Source organism: Hylobates moloch, unplaced genomic scaffold, assembly GCF_009828535.3.
Source record: "Hylobates moloch isolate HMO894 unplaced genomic scaffold, HMol_V3 SCAFFOLD_21, whole genome shotgun sequence".
NCBI lineage: Eukaryota > Metazoa > Chordata > Mammalia > Primates > Hylobatidae > Hylobates > Hylobates moloch.
In genome coordinates this window covers 15,626,569-15,642,885 of record NW_026652296.1, presented here as the reverse complement: position 1 = coordinate 15,642,885, position 16,317 = coordinate 15,626,569, and the positions used below count along the sequence as shown (strand labels likewise).

The following is a 16,317-nucleotide window of genomic DNA, read 5'->3' as shown; positions in this document are numbered from 1 at the left end:
AACAACATTTCCCCAAATTTTGGGCAATTTGCGGTGACCTTAGTATGTACCTGGATGCAGTGTCAGGCAACATGGACTCTTGGAGGGAGAAAGTCATACCCTTCTCAAGCCTTCTGATTACCCCAGGGAGAAAGTCTCAGCTTAGACATTTGCATCATTTTTTTTTTTTTTTTTTTGAGACGGAGTCTCGCTGTGTCACCCAGGCTGGGGTGCAGTGGTGGGATCTCGGCTCACTGCAAGCTCCGCCTCCTGGGTTCACGCCATTCTCCTGCCTCAGCCTCCCGAGTAGCTGGGACTACAGGCGCCCGCCGTCACGCCCGGTTAATTTTTTGTATTTTTAGTAGAGACAGGGTTTCACCACGTTAGCAAGGATGGCCTCGATCTCCTGATCCACCTGCCTCGGCCTCCCAAAGTGCTGGGATTACAGGCGTGAGCCACCGTGCCTGGCTGATGTTTGCATCTTTAACCCTTTAAATCTTCATTGATTAAAACATAGACTGGCCATGCGCGGTGGCTCACGTAAGTAATCCCAGCACTTTGGGAGGCTGAGGCAGGTGGATCACTTGAGGCCAGGAGCTTGAGACCAGCCTGGCCAACATGGTGAAAACCTGTCTCTACTAAAAATACAAAAATTAGCCAGGCATGGTGGTGGGCACCTGTAATCTCAACTACTAGGGAGGCTGAGGCAGAAGAATCTCTTGAACCCGGGAGACGGAGGTTGCAGTGAACCAAGATCGTGCCACTGCGCTCCAGCCTGGGCAACAGGACAAGACTCTGTCTCAAAAAACAAAAAACCAAAAACATAGAGTTAGTACAGGCTTCAGGCTCAGTCTTGGCAGGTGGCTATAGCTAGCTAGAGTTTAATAACACTATTTAATATCATTTAATCTGATATGATTTACTTTAATGGAACTGAGCTGTTTCCATTGCATTTGTTTTCATAGTTCCATTTGTGGCAATTGATCTCATTTATCTCATTTATAGTAGTGATATCAATTTTCCTTTGAAATAAATTTATTTATATACAAAAGTGAGTCATTTAAAGAAAACATTAAGTAAATGGTGGTATAGGCACCGTGCAACCTACCATGGTGCTGTTTTGTAGGTATGGTGAAAATCATGAAAGAGGCGAATGATGTTTGGAAAACTCTGCTAGAATATTCATTCTGGATGGTTGGGCTGCCTGAGGGAGAGATCAGGGCCTGCCGGAATTGGGCATTTTTGGTGGAGGAAGCAGCATGTACGGATTGGTGTGAAAGTGTTAGGAAGGGTGGGAAGCTCGTATGGCAGTGGTACAGGGCACTGGGTTGATACAGAGGCCTTCCTCTGAGCTCAGGCTATGGACTTTGACGCCCAGGAGGAGAAACCAGGGGTGGATGGGTTGCAGGGAAGAGGCCAGTGTTTATCAGAAGGCTGGAACCACCGCTGGTAGAGATAGTGCTGTCCAGCGGGCAGGGCCCCAGGCCTCCCATCGTGAACTCTTTCCGCTGGTCCCCAGCTTAGGTTGCAGAGCCACAGATCCTAAATCAGAATTAGCCTGAGGAAGGAGAAAGAAAGGGTTAATTCCTTCCCGTAATAGGGCTCTGGTTTCTGGCCTTCGTCTCCCATCCATGCCCCACCAGCTCAGCTCTGGTTGCCACCAAGGCAGGACTCCTCCGACCCCTTCAAAAGGGCAAACTGAAGCCCAGAGCAGTTTAGGGCTGTCATCCAGTTGCCACAGCAAGCTCAAGAAGAGAACCAAGGGCACCCGGGTCCTCTGTCATCCTAGCAGGACTCCCCCAACCCCAATCCAATTCCCTAATCCTGGCCATGGGAGGCCCTGACTTCTGGGGAGGCATCCTGTTAAGCTTGTAGCAATGAAGAAAGTATTAGAGCTGGGGCTCAGAGAGGGAAGGCACCTGCCCTGGGCACCCAGGAGCCATACCTCTGGCAGGATCTCGGCAATCCCGGCCGCAGGCGCTGTGGCAACATCGCTTTTTGCCTGAGCAGTCTGAGTCCTTGTGACAAAGGTGGTTCATGGGGCTGAGGCAGCGCAGTTGGTCTTTGGGGCAGCTGCCCAGCTTCACTGCAACACAGGGAACTGGGTGAGCTCTGTCCTTGCCCACCGGCCCTGGAGCTTGGGGCTTGGGTGGTCAGCAAGGTGGAGGGGAGCATTTACCAGAGACCCTGGGGACGCACTGGCGGAAGCAAGCTCTGTGGCAGCACTTCCTGGTCAAGGGACACTGGCTGTCTTCCACGCACTGGTCAGGTACCGATAGGAGGCAGGGCCCATCATCTGGCGGGCAGCCCCCCGATTTCTCTGTAAGAGAATCTCCCAATATTGCCGCTGGAGGAAGCTCACGGTTATGTAATAAGTGCTGACCTGGGAATGACAAGATCTGAATTCTCCATCCCTTGCTTCTTGCCTGTCATTTGGCTAGTTGTTTTTTTTTGTTTGTTTGTTTATAATGACTCCAAGCCTCGGTTTTCTGGCTGTGAAATGGGAAGCTGGGCTAGTTTGAGACTCAGGTGGCACAAATGATAGGGGAAAATGAAGCCCAACATCTCCACTGTGGCCAATAAGGCCATGCCTGGTCTGGGCCCTGCCCATCTCTCTAGCCCCATCTTCTACTGCCCTTCCACTCAGTGCCTCCTGATCTGCTCCAAGCAGGGCTCTCGCTCTGGCTGCATCCTTTGCCTAGTGTACTTCTTCTATACTCCATTCGCCTGGTCAGCTCATTAGGACTCAGCAGAAACATCACATCCTCAGAAAACCCTACTTCTCTGACCCCACATTAACTAGATCAGCACCCCCCCTACCCCCAGCACACACTCATTTCTTTCCTCCAGAGTTTGTGACGCTGCATCTGTTTGTCTATGTCTCTCACTTGGCTGGAGGTTATGAGAATAGACACCCTGCTAGCTATGCTCACCATTGGTCCATATCACAGCACTCGGCGCACAACAGTGGGTGCTCAGTGACTTGAAGGGTTTTGAAGTGAGGCCCAGCATTGCATGTGCATCAGCAGTGGCCAGCCTGGTGCACTGTCACAGCCACAGCGGGCCACGTCTGCACTGTTGCGTTCATCACGGTTGCAAATGGCATGGTTTCAAGGATCGGGCATTAACTCTGTCTCTGAGGCACTCCTCTGAATGGTATAGAGTGTTCCATCCCAGAGCTTACCTAACCATTCTTCTTGCTGGGATTTTGGGCCATGTTCAGATTTCATGCACAAAGCTGGAAATCAGTATCCTCCTCCATGTAGAGGAGGAAATCAAGGCCTGAAAGGGGCAGTGACTTGTCCAGACCCACATGGGCTGGGCTTAGGACTCCCAGGACCCGGCTCCCTCTGACCTCTGTGAGTCTCCACCCTGAGCTGTAGGGATGGAGCAGGTCCCAGGCCTTCAATTCAATCCAGCATCAGAGAAAATGTTCAAGAGCTCCGAGGGGCAGCTGGATCTGGTGCTGTGACTTTACCTCTATGTCCGCCCCTCCCCCTCAGCCCCCTGCCTGGGTGCTGGCTGCACACATAAGTAGGCACCTTGCTCACATCACGTGCTCTAAGTCAACTTCAGCTGTCAGATCGGGTTGGTTTAAATTGAATTGCTGCCCCCTGCTGGACAAAGAGAGGCTTGGTGTGGGGAGGGGGGAAAAGTGTGGGTTTGGGGTGGTGGGGGTGATGGCAGGGCTCCTTCTGGGAAACTGTCTGAGGTCCAAGGTTTAGCCCTGAATTCACAAGTCCAAGTCAAAGGTGCGCAGGTCTCAAAGGGTGGGCCAAATGGAGCTGCCTGCACTCAAAGCTGGTGGAGCCGGGTGGGTCAGGCAGGAAGAGCTTCTGTGGTGAGGGGCCTGGAGCTGGCCTTGGGGAATGGATAGATAGGGATGAGGCATGGCAGCTGGCATTTCCAGTGGAAGAACTGCGATAGCTGCAATGTGGAGGTGGGGATAAAAGCCTGGCGTGTGCAGAGCCGGCGTGAGAGGCTCTGGGTGGTCACACTCACTCTGTTTGCCTGCCTTTCCTAACATCCCTCCAAACCAGGTTCTCCACTCACAGACGTGTACATCGAGACAGACACACACACAGATGGTCATCTGGATGCATGCGCCATGGGTGTGTAGACTTAGAGAGCAAAAGAATCGTATCCAAACATGGTTAAATATATACACTTGTACACACAGACGATACACACACATAGTCAAATACACAAGCACACTTAGATCTAGACACACAATTAGCTACAGGCTTAACAATAAGAAATTGCAGAGAGTCAACTGTTTTATCTACAAAAGTAGCAATTTTACATGGTTCAACTTAATACACACATATATACATATGGACATACATCAGATAGTTATATATATGCAATATATTTATAAACACATATATAAACAGGCCGTCATGTATGTACATATGAGCTGGAACATAATCACTGTCATATACACATGCCTACCCACATAGATACATACACACAGATAGACACTCAGACACACACAGTTATGTATATAAATATATAAATATATAGCATATGTGTGTGAACAGAGAGACATATATACGCATACACAGTCATATATACAGAATCATATGCACAGAGCTACACAGACACATGTATCTTCCCATTACCACATAACCACTGACAGCATTTAATTAGGCACTTGCTGTTTATCAGGGACTATGCCAGGCTCTTTGTATCAGAGACACCCAGACGTTTGAGTGAGAAGGGGCAGAATGGGGAGCTCTTATAAACAGAGGTGGCTGGGCTTCCACAGGCAACAAACTGAGGCTTCCCTTCCCTTGGCTTCGTCACCTTCCTCCATTGTCTGAAATTCTACCAACAGCTCGGCAATGTCTCACGGGAGAGAAGCCAGTGGGGGACAAGGTGTGGTGAGCTGTGAGAGAGACAAGCATGTCACACCTGCCCATGCAGAGTGGCCCTGCGCAGGCTTGGTTTCTGCTGTGCCAGCTCTTTGCCTCTGAGCAGCTGGGCTGAATATTGGGGTGTGCTCCCTGGGAACACAGTGACTCTGCCAAATCACCCACTTATGCTGTGCTTACTGTGTGCCAGGCCCTTATTCCTCCAGACACTATTTACTCTGGAGAGAGAGGCAGGGGACCCGATTTTACAAGGAGTAAGTCTCCAGACCTGTCCTGTTGCCTTCCAGGAGTGCCCTGCCTGGAAGTCCTAATAAACTCATGCACTTGCCAATCTGGACTTGTCTAAGTCATTCTTTGGTCTCTCAGCTCCTTGCTACGTTGGGGGTGCATTCTCCTGTACAGTCCTGGGTTTTTGCTGTAATAGTTGGTAAGGTGAATGTTTCTGATTTCAAATCCCTGCATTCAAATGCCACGTTTGGCACTAACTCAAGAGTCGGTCTTTGACCTTGTTAAGTGGCTCCCCACTACGCCTCAATTTTCCTCATCTGCAAAATGGGGATAAAAATAGTCCCGTCCTCATAGCATCGCATGGAGGAGTTACGTGGTGATGGTGCCTGAATCACAGTCAACACGGGGTCCAGCCTTGGAGCTCACCAGTGTACTTCCTTCCTCAGCCTGTCCCCATTACTGTCCCCTTTCTTTAAGGCAGGGCCAGGGTTGCACGGGTGAATGTAGGTTAGAATGTTCCAGCCCCAGAAGAGGACGGAGGTGGAGGCCTCACCCAGATCAGGAGTCACCTGTCTAGCCACTCAGCAGCCCTCCCTCACCTGTCAGCAGGCCAGCCCCAGCCTTGTCAGGGGTGGGAATGGGGACAGGAGGTTGGGGGCGATGAGAGTTAGACAGAGCTTCCTCCCCACAAAGCCCAGATCCCAGAAGCCACACCCTCTCCTCAATTCCCAAGTCCTTTCCACAGATGGGATGGTGGACCCACTGACCCAGTCACGCCACAGTCCAGCAGGCGCAGACAGGGTCCCTCCCCACACCTGGAGGCACAGAGACACACATGAACACACATGGACAGGCATCAAGCTCAGACACATGCATGCAGCCATTCCTAAGCATACGTGTGCAGACAGAGCTTTGCACAGACAAGCAGGCACAAAGACACACGTCTATACAGACAGGCACATGTATTCCCCGCCCCGTCACCCCCTAACATACAGACAGGCACACACAAGCACTGAGAAACTGGCAGAAAAGACACTTACAGATACCAACACAGGCAGGTGGACAGATACAAATGTACACAAATGAAAACACAGTCTTCTGAAAGCACTAAGAATCAGGCATCCACACATACACGCACACCACACACACACCCCACAGGGCATTACTTGCCTTCCCCCAAACCTTACTCTCTCTAGAGAAGTAGAGACAATCTGGTCCCCACAGCAGAGGGATTTCCCGCACTCACCTCCCTTCTTCCTGCCAAAGACAGCGGGCAGCTGACTCCCCACAGCCAGGAGGGCCCCCAGAAGGAGGAGGCTCTGGATCTTCATATTTCTGCTGCCGGCTCAGGGCCCAGGCCCCCCAGATTAACACCTGCAGCCTCAGGGAAGCCAGAGAAACTTAGTCAGGAGAGGAAAGAGAGGGCCGTGGAGTGACACCGTGCCTGCTTCATCTTGGCCCCACCCCCTGAGGGCCCGGAGGCCTCAGTGCAAGGGATGCTGTCACAATAGCTGAAGATAGGGTGGTGGCACATCCTGCATGTGGGGGACTCAGATCCAGTCTTGCCTGTATCGGTGACTTGGGCTGTGATCTTGGGCAAGTCTTGTCTCTCTGGGCCTCAGTTTTTTCATCTGTATACAGGGTGAAGGTTGTTGAGTCAGATGCTTGCTTTCCCAGCTCTCAGAGATGTTGAAGCCCCGGTGATGTCTAGGCAGCGGGTAGAGGTCAGCTTTGAATAACAAAGGAGTGGGGGTTTGCAGAGTTCTGGATGCCTAGGAAGGGAGAAGGCATTAGGGTTAGGCCAGAGCTTGCAGCCAAAGAAGGCTGGCCCAGGTTGGCATAATGAGTGAGGCCAGCTCTGGCCTCTCCTCTTGGGTCCTGTGGATGGAAGAAAGACCACCCCGCCTTCGGTGAGATCACCAGTGGCTTCTGGTAGAGCTGCCCTCTTCCTGGAGCTGGCTTGGCTGTCGAGGGTGGCGGAGCATGGCTTTTGGCTTGGCTGTTTGCTGGTCACAGCGGATGCGTGGCCACTGAAACCTTTTCTCTGGCCCTAAGGGATCCTGAGCAAAAAAATGTCATCTCATCCAGGGACCCCCACCTTAGATTTCGTATCTTTGATGTTGGCTCCTGCATTTGGTAGAAGAGAGGGAGCTGAGACTTGACATCCTAAGGGACATCCTAAACAGAAACTCCATCGAGGTACATTCTCTCAGCCTTCCCATTTGAAAGACGAGGAAACTGTGAGATAGAGATGAGAGGCGACTGGCCCAAGGACATGCAGCTAATTCCTGACTAAGCTGGGACTTCCCACTGTGGCCTCCCCATCATCCTCATTCAGTTCCTGGGTTTTAAAAGCGGGTCAATGCCTCAACTGATCCTGAGAAAGGAGGGTGATATTACCGGGCTTGTCTCACTTACCCGTTCCAATCCAGGACAGCCCTGGCAGCAGGAAGTTCTTCCTTGGGTTTAATGTGAATCTCTCGTGCTGTCTTCTAAGCTATCAAGATAGGAGAGGCTCTGTCTTCTATGATCTGATGTTACTTTTGGAATGCTAGCACCTCCTTGGAAGCTTTATTTTGGAGGACAAATATATGACCCCTTCCTTCTTTCTTTCTTTCTTTCCTTTCTTTCTTTCTTTCTTTCTTTCTTTCTTTCTTTCTTTCTTTCTTTCTTCTTTTCTTTCTTCTTTCTTTCTTTCTTTCCTTTCTTTTACTTTCTTTCTTCTTTTTCTGTCTTTCTTCTTTCTTTCCTTTTTTCTTTCTTTCCTTCTTTCTTTTCTCTCTTTTCTTTCCTTTCTTTTTTCTTTCCTTCTTCTTTCTCTTTCTTTCTTTCTTTCTCTCTCTCCTTCTCCTTCTTTCTCTCTCTCTTTCTCTTTCTCTCTCTGTCTTTGACAGGATGTCACTATGTCACGCAGGCTGGAGTGCACAGTGCCATCATGGCTCACTGAATCCTTGACCTCATAGACTAAAGTAGTCCTCCTGCCTCAGCCTCCTGAGTACCTGGGACTATAGGTGTGCACCCCCATATTTGGCTAGTTTTTATTTTTTGTAGAGATGGGGAGTCTTCCTATGTTGCCCAGGCTGGTCTCTAACTCTTGGACTCAAGTGATTCTCCCACCTTGGCCTCCCAAAGTGCTGGGATTACAGGCGTGAGCCACTGTGCCCAGCCATGAAATGCCTTTTTTTTTTTTTTTGAGACAGAGTCTTGCTCTGTCATCCAGGCTGGAGTGCAATGGGGCGATCTCTGCTCATCGCAACCTCCATCTCCCAGGTTCTAGCAATTCTCTGCCTCAGCCTACAGAGTAGCTGGGACCACAGGCGCCCACCACCACGCTCGGCTAATTTCTTGTATTTTTAGTAGAGATAGGGTTTCACCATGTTGGTCAGGCTGGTCTTAAACTCCTGAACTCAGGTGATCCACCCGCCTCGGTCTCCCAAAGTGTTGGGATTACAGGCATGAGCCACCATGCCTGGCCAATGCTTTTTAAATTAAAATTATTTTGTAGACATTTTCCTGTGCTGTGAAATGTTCTCTAAACATCATGTTTTCTGATGGCTGCATGCTGTTTTGTTAGATCTGTATGTCAAAACATCACTTCAGTAAAGTTTTTAGGGAAAAAAGATATGCCAAATATACATAATCAGTATCCTATTATGAAACATGGAGGTTTCCAATTTTCCACTGTCATAAATAAAGCTGTGATAACCATCTTTTTGTGTACATTGTGGAGTCACATCTCTGACTGTTTTCTTAAAGTAAATTTGTCAAAGTTAGAAATGCTGGGTCAAAAGGCCTTGTGATGTTTCCAGGCGTTGGATATATCTGGTCAAATTAAATTTCAGAAAGGAAGTAAGTGAGTGTACAAGAGCCTCCACCTGCCCTGCAATAGATGTCTATTGTTTTGTCTGCCCAGCATCTCTTCCTTCAGTGGAACCATTGCTCCCTGACTCCTGTCATTCTGGTTGGTTGCCGATCAGCAGGTACTTCTCCTATCAAAGCTGAGGGCACTCAATCCAGGTTACACCCACTGCACGTTTCTCCACCCTTAACTTGCCCATGCCTTCATTAGAGTCTTGAACAGAGAAGCCAGTGCTCTAAACAGAACAGTCCAAAGATCCGATGCTGTTGCTCACAGCCAAAGATCCTCAGTGGATATTCTTACTACATACAGAATATTTAAAAAATAAGTAAATAAAATCTTTGCTAATGGAAAACAATATTTCATTTTAATTTGTCTTCCTCTTCCTCTTAACACCAATGATGGTGAGCATTTCTTCATATTTGCATACTGAATGTATCCTTTTTCTGTGAATTGCCTGTTTTTGTATTTTGCTCATTTTTATTGGGGGTCCTTTTATTTTTGAGTTTTAAGAGCTGTTTATATATTAAGAATCTATGAACCTGTCATACACAAGGGGCAGTATGGTGAAGTAGTGAAAGATGTGTACTGGAGTTAGGCAGACCTAGTTTTGAATCTTGGTGCCATAGGCTCTATCTGACATTAATTTTGTAAAACCCCTGTTTATTCTTGTATACCAGTAGAGATAGAGATAATCATATATATTTTATAGGATGGTTCTGAGAACTGAATGAGATAAGCTTGATAAATACTTTAATGCTATATTGCAAATATTTGTTTCCTTGTTTTTGCTTAGTATCAAAGGATTAAATTTTAGGGTAATCAATCTTTTCATTCATATTTTCTCCTTTTATTTTTATGCTAAAAAGGCTTTTTGACTCTGATGTCAGATAAATATTCACTATATTTACTTGTTATTATTTTGTGATTTTTGAAAGATATGCTAATTCTTTAATCTAGCTGAAGTTTATCTTGGTACAGAGCATGAAATAGGAAATATCTTTTTTGTAAGTAATTAAGCAACTGTCCTATGATCATTTAATGAATAATTTAAACTTTTGCCATTGATTAAGAATTAAAACTTTATCAATAACTTAAGTCTTGTATGTAACAGGGGCTGTTTATGGGTTTTCATTTTTTTTTTTTTTTTGAGATGAAGTCTTGCTCTGTCGCCCAGGCTGGAGTGCAGTGGCACGATGTTGGCTCACTGCAACCTCCACCTGTCAGGTTCAAGCAATTCTCCTGCCTCAGCCTCCTGAGTAGCTGGGATTACACGCGCGTGCCACCACACCCGGCTAATTTTTGTATTTTTAGTAGAGACAGGGTTTCACCATGTTGGTCAAGCTCCTTTTGATCTCCTGACCTTGTGATCTGCCCGCCTCAGCCTCCCAAAGTGCTGGGATTACAGGCATTGAGCCACCGTGCCTTGCCCGTTCTTTGCTTTTGACTGTTCATTCTTATGCCAGCACAGGCGAGCATGTATTGTGGGTTCAGTTCCTGACCACTGAAATAAAGAGAATATTGCAATAATGTTTGGCTAGTTTTTATTTTTTGTAGAGGCAGGGGTCTTTCTATGTTGCCCAGGCTGGTCTCTAACTCCTGGACTCAAGTGATTCTCCCACCTTGGCCTCCCAAAATGCTGGGATTAAAGTGAGCCACGTGGATTTTTTGGTTTCCCAGTGTATTTAAAAGTTATGTTCGCACTATAGTGTAGTCTATTAAGTGCACAATAACATTTGTCTAAAATAAATATATACCTTAATATAAAAATACTTTATTGCTAAAATATGCTAATAATCACGTAAGCCTTCAGTGAGTCATCATGTTTCTGCTGGTGGAGGGTGTTACCTTGATGTTGAGGCTGCTGAATGATCAGGGTAGTGGTTTCTGAAGGATAGGTTGACTGTGGCAATTTAAAAAAATAAGACAACTATGAAGTTCGCTACATCCATGGACTCTTCCTTTTTTTCAACTTTCATTTTAGAATTAGGGGGTACATGTGCAGGTGTGATACAAAGGTATATTGTGAAAGATTTCTCTGTAGCATGCAATGCTGTTTGATAATATTTTATGCACTGTACATCCTCTTTCAAAATCAGAGTCATGGCATGGTGCAGTGGCTCATGCCTGTAATCCCAGAGCTTTGGGAAGCCAAGGCAGGAGTATCACTTGAGCCCAAGAGTTTGAGACCAGCCTGGGCAACACAGTGAGGCTCTACCTTTACAAAAAATTAAAAAATTAGCTGGATGGTGGTGCATGCATATAGTCCTACCCCCTCGGAAGGCTGAGGTAAGAGGATTGTTTGAGCTCAGGAGTTCAAGTTTACAGTAAGCTATGATCATGCCACTGCACTCCAGTCTGGGCAACAGAGCAAGACCCTGTCTCTGAAAACAACAACGACAACAAACAGTTGGAATCAATTCTCTCAAACCCTGCTGTTATCGACTAAGTTTACGTAATATTTTAAATTCTTGGTTTTGTCATTTCAGCAATGTTCACAGCATCTTTACTAGGAGTAGATTCTATCTCTCAAAACCACTTTCTTTGCCCATCTATAAGAAGCAACACCTCATCCATTCGGGTTTTATCATAAGATTGTAGCAATTCAGTCACATCTTCAGGCTCCACTTCTAATTCTAGTTCTTTTGCTATTGCCACCACATCTGCAGCGATGACTTTCTCAACTGAAGTCTTGAACCCCTCAAAGTCATTCATGAGAGTTGAAATCAACTTCTTCCATACTCCTATTCATGTTGATATTTTGACCTACTCCCATGAATCATGAATGTTCTTAATAGCAGTTAGACTGTGAGCCCTTTCCAGAAGGTTTTGTTTACTTTGCCCAGATCCATCAGAAGAATCACCATCTGTGGCAGCTATAGCCTTATGAGATGTATTTCTTAAATAATAAAACTTGAAAATTAAAACTACTCCTTGATCTGCAGAATAGATGTTGTGTTAGCAGGCATGAAAATATTAATCATCTTGTACATCTCTATCAGAGCTCTCGGGCTATCAATTGCATTGTCAATAAGTAGAAATATTACAAAAGGAAAGCAGAAATCTTTTTTTTGTGAGCAGTAGGTCTTAACAGTGGGCTTAAAATATTCACTAAACTATGCCGTAAATGGATGTGCTGTCATCCAGGCTGTGTTGTTCCACTTATAGAGCACAGGCAGAATAGATTTAGCGTAATTCCTAAAGGCTCTAGGATTTTTGGAATAGTAAATGAGCATTGGCTTTAACTTAAAGTCACCAGCTACACTAGTCCCTGGTAAGAGAGTCAGCCTGTCCTTTGAAGCTTTGAAGCCAAGCATTGACTTCTCTCTAGCTATGAAAGTCCTAAATGGCCTCTTCTTCTGATAAAAGACTGTTTCATCTACATTGAAAATCTATTGTGTAGCGTAGCCACCTTCATCAATTATCTTGTGTAGATCTTCTGAAGAATTTGCTGCAGCTTCTCCATCAGCACTTGCTGCTTTACTTTACACTTTTATGTTATGGAGATGTCTTCTTTCCTTAAATCTTGTGAACTGACCTCTGCTAACTTCAAACTTTTCTTACACAGCTTCCTCACCTCTCAGCTTTCGTAGAATTGAAAAAAGTTAGGGCCTTGCTCTGGATTAGGCTTTGGCTAAGGGGATGCTGTGGCTGTTTTGATTTTTTTATCCAAACCACTAACATTTTCTCCATATTAGCAATAAGTCTGTTTCACTCACCATTTGTGTGTTCGCTGGAGTAGCTGTTTTAATTGCCTTCAATAACTTTCCCTTTGCATTCACAACTTGGCTAACTGGTAAAAGAGGCTTAGCTTTAGACCGTTTTTGGTTTTCAACATGCCTTCCTCACTAAGGTTAATCATTTCTAGCTTTTTTTTTTATTTAAAGTGAGAGACATGACTCTTCCTTTCACCTGAACACTTAAAGGCCACTGTAAGATGATTAATTGGCCTTATTTCAGCATTGTTGTGTTCCAAGGGAGAGAAACAGAGAATGGCCGGTTGGGGGAGAAATCAGAACATATGCGATATTTATCGATCAAATTCACTGTCTTATGTGGGCACAGTTTATGGCACTCTGAGACAATTAAAATAGTATCATCAAAGATCACTGATCACAGACCAACATAACAGATGTAATAATAATGAAAAAAATTGAAATATTGTGAATATTACCAAAATGTGACACAAAGACACATAGTGAGCACATGCTGTTGGAAACATGCGGCCAATGTACTTGCTTGGTGCAGGGTTGCCACAAACCTTCAATTTGTAAAAAATGCAACGACTGCAAAGCACAATAAAACAAGGTATGCTTGTATTGTGGTTGTAATTGTTGTAGCTCCGTAATATGTTTTAGTGACTGGTAGTATCCATTACCCTTCATTAGTCTACATTTTCAGTTTTCCAGGTTACAAGTATTTCATTGTTCCATGTGAACCTAATGATCATTTTGTTAAGTTGCAAAAACAAACCCTTGTTTTTATCATAAAAAGTTTTAAAAAATGCACAAAAGAACAGCCAATACTTTTATGGAGCCTACACATCCATCATCCAGATTCAACAATGAACCATTTTACAAGAATTCCTTCATGCATATCCCCACCTCTTTTTTGGCTGAAGTATTTTAAGGTAAATCCAACCCATCTTATACTTTACTTTTAAATACTTCAGTGTGCATCTCTAAAAACTAAGGACACTTTCTCACATAATCACAATACTCCTGTCACACCTAAGAAAATTAACTGCAGTTTCTTAACATCATCTAATATTCTATTTGCATCTTGTTTTTCTTATTGTCTCAAAAGTGACTGTATGGTTGTTGGTGCACATATTGCATTGGCTGTAATGTATCTGAAGTTTCTTTTAATCTAGAACAATCTCTCCAACTCTTTTTTATTCTCCTTTCCTCCCTCCTCCTTCTTCTTCATGCTATTGACTTGTTGAACAAAACAGACAAATTGTTCTTTAGAATGTCTCATGTTGCTTCCCTGTGATGTCTTTCATCTTCTTTGTCCTTCACATTTCCCATAGATGAATGCTAGCTGTAGAGGCTTGGTGAGGTTCATGCTCAACTGTCTTGGCAGGAGCCCTTCTTGAATGATGCTGTGTGTTTTGTGTTGCATCACCTCAGGAGGAACGGAGGTCTGCTTTACCCATTTTTAGCATTGTGGAGACAGATGAATGTGTTTTCGGTGTGCACCTGAATCCTCAAGTTGTAAACTTATGTTTCCCCTGTTACAAACTGTAAATATACCATGGGCTGATGAAATGGCGCCTTGTAAATATTCAGAAGCCATGGATGATCATTGCCAGAATCAATTATTTCATTAGGGTTTGCAAAACCCAGTGGGTTTTAATTTTAATTATATTTCAGGTATAAATTATGCTGACCAAGGTGAACATTTTGTGGAGGCTTCCTGCTTGGGGAAGAGCATATCTTTTAAAAAACGTTTATTGATTTATTTATTCTGTAGAAAAGTTTAGTCTATTTATCCAGATCTTTTAAAATGTCATTTAATAAAGTTTCAGGGTTTTCTTTCAGAAAATTTCTGTACATCTCTAGATTTGTTTATTTGTAGGTATTTTATATTTTATTCACTTTGATAATGTTGAGTATAATTTTTTTTTTTACTATTAGGTTGTCTTAGCTGGTTTGGGCTGCTATAACAAATTACCATAGACTGGGTGGATTATAAACAGCAAATATTTATTTCTTACAGTTCTAGAGGCTGGGAAGTTCAAGATCAAGGCACCAGCAGATTCAGCATCTGGTGAGGACCAGTTTCTCATCTCTGACAGCACCTTCTAGCTGTGATCACACATTGCAGAAGGGCAAGGCAGCTCTTTGGGGTCTCTTATAAGGGCACTGATTTCATTCATGAGGGGTCCATTCATGAGCATTAGGGAGGAGCACCAGGTAGAGAGGGAAAGTACAGTCCCTGGGGTCTGGACTTTTCATGACTCTTCCCTCTTTTTGGGGAAAAGGACTTCAAGCTCAGGTTTTCTTTGGTGGGGGTGGGTATTGCTTCTTCCATATTCCAAGTCTCAGGACACTCAGGGGCAGGTGCCAAGTGAGAGTGACCCCCAGAGGTGGAAAGGACCCAGCCTCATTTCTGAGGACACCTGGTAGAGGAGGAGCCTGGAGACTTGGCCTCCCATCCTGGCTCTGGGTATGGCCTTGACACGTCTTCATCTTTGTTTCCTCCTTTGGACAATGGAGATGTTCAGACTAGTTGGTCTCTGACGGCCCTGCCAGCTTTAGCCATCCCTCCTCACACCAGCTAAAAGGAATAATTCCTGCGAAATTTCATGGGTCAGATAGAGGCAGGGGAAGGGACAGCCCCAGCCCTGGGAGGCAGGTCTCCTTACCTTCTTCCAGTTCCTTCACAGGAATCACACACTTGAAGCCACAGTGCAGGTAACAACACTTCCTTTCCCCCAGACAGTCCTGGTCTGTGTGACACTGGGGAGGATCGGACTTGAAGCAGCGTATGTTGTCAGCTGGGCAAACCCCCGCTTTCTCTATACCTAGTGGAGGAAGCCACAAGGTGAGATGAGAACTCCAGCCCCAGAGGGCCCCTCAGGACCTCTCCCCAGCCCAGCCCCACCCAGCTCCACCATGTCTGCTCACCCTCTTTAACTCCTTCCACAGCCACCAGGGTCACAAGAGCGAGGGACACCATGAGGACCAAGAAGCTACTGGACCCCATGTTGCCAGGCAGATGCTTGGCTGGGAGCTGGGCTGAGCCTGGCTTTATAGTGTCCCTGCTGGGCACGCCAGTGGGTGGAGCTGAAGGCTCAAAATGGCAAGGGAGGCTGCACTTCCCAGCTCTATTTGGAAATGGCCCCTTTTGAGGAGGGACTTGGGGCTTTCCCTAAGGCTCTGCACTGGAATAGATGAAGAAATCCAACAGCGACCCTCGTTCTTCGCACGAAGAGAAGAAATGGCCACCTGATTGACCATTAGGTGCCACCAGGGCCAAACTGTCTTATGGAAGGAGGAAAAGAAGCACAGAAAGGGCATGAAATTACTCAAGTTCACACACGAGGCAGTGGCAGGGCCAGACTCCCTCAACGCCACCATGTTCTCTATCAGTCCCTCTTCCAGCCTGATTCACCTGGGACCAAAATCTTCCCTCCTTCCTGTGCTGCCCCGGACTTGTTCTCAGTTCTCTCCTCACCGCAAGGAAGAATCTGAATGGCGGTGCTTAAAATGTCTGTCCTGAACATTCACTCTCAACCTTGCGCTCCAGCACCGTGTGCTCCTTCTCCCCGCCAATCTCATGTGGCCTGGAGGAAAGCAGATCTTGGACCTGTCACCAGATGTGTGACTTTGAAAGCGGCTTCACCTTTCTAAGCCTCCGTTTCCTCATTCA

The 16,317-nt window shown here is 45.8% G+C and overlaps 2 protein-coding genes across 3 annotated transcripts; both read right to left on the bottom strand.

The window, feature by feature from the left end:
• Positions 1 to 996: 996 nt before the first annotated feature.
• On the bottom strand, positions 997 to 7,645 carry WFDC5 (WAP four-disulfide core domain 5). Of its 2 annotated transcripts, XM_032754023.2 has the most exons (6): positions 7,500 to 7,645; positions 6,648 to 6,853; positions 6,328 to 6,455; positions 2,159 to 2,299; positions 1,925 to 2,065; positions 997 to 1,537 (listed from the first exon to the last, which is right to left on the bottom strand). In XM_032754023.2, the coding sequence occupies exons 3-6, from the start codon at positions 6,410 to 6,412 to the stop codon at positions 1,533 to 1,535; spliced, it is 372 nt and encodes a 123-aa protein (XP_032609914.1). In that variant the 5' UTR covers positions 6,413 to 6,455; positions 6,648 to 6,853; positions 7,500 to 7,645; the 3' UTR covers positions 997 to 1,532. The 2 variants fall into 2 exon arrangements, with proteins under 2 accessions (XP_032609914.1, XP_031998473.1); XM_032142582.2 differs by lacking the exons at positions 6,648 to 6,853; positions 7,500 to 7,645 and having other exon boundaries at positions 6,328 to 6,502.
• A 6,982-nt stretch (positions 7,646 to 14,627) lies between these two features.
• Positions 14,628 to 15,695, bottom strand: WFDC12 (WAP four-disulfide core domain 12). Its single transcript, XM_032142970.2, has 3 exons — positions 15,573 to 15,695; positions 15,311 to 15,469; positions 14,628 to 15,146 (listed from the first exon to the last, which is right to left on the bottom strand). Exons 1-3 carry the CDS (start codon positions 15,649 to 15,651, stop codon positions 15,049 to 15,051), a joined length of 336 nt encoding a protein of 111 aa, XP_031998861.1. The 5' UTR covers positions 15,652 to 15,695; the 3' UTR covers positions 14,628 to 15,048.
• Between the last annotated feature and the right edge of the window lie 622 nt (positions 15,696 to 16,317).

Excerpts from the sequence above, each read along its gene's own strand:
- WFDC12 (XM_032142970.2), bottom strand. The coding sequence starts at position 15,651 with ATGGGGTCCAGTAGCTTCTTGGTCCTCATGGTGTCCCTCGCTCTTGTG. Across the intron at positions 15,470-15,572 it reads TGTGGAAGGAGTTAAAGAGG|GTATAGAGAAAGCGGGGGTT; the intron begins GTGAGCAGACAT and ends TTCCTCCACTAG. Across the intron at positions 15,147-15,310 it reads TGTGAAGGAACTGGAAGAAG|GAGGAAACAAAGATGAAGAC; the intron begins GTAAGGAGACCT and ends CATTGTCCAAAG.
- WFDC5 (XM_032754023.2), bottom strand. The coding sequence starts at position 6,412 with ATGAAGATCCAGAGCCTCCTCCTTCTGGGGGCCCTCCTGGCTGTGGGG. Across the intron at positions 2,300-6,327 it reads CTTTGGCAGGAAGAAGGGAG|AGAAATCGGGGGGCTGCCCG; the intron begins GTGAGTGCGGGA and ends ATTCTCTTACAG. Across the intron at positions 2,066-2,158 it reads GTGCGTCCCCAGGGTCTCTG|TGAAGCTGGGCAGCTGCCCC; the intron begins GTAAATGCTCCC and ends CCTGTGTTGCAG.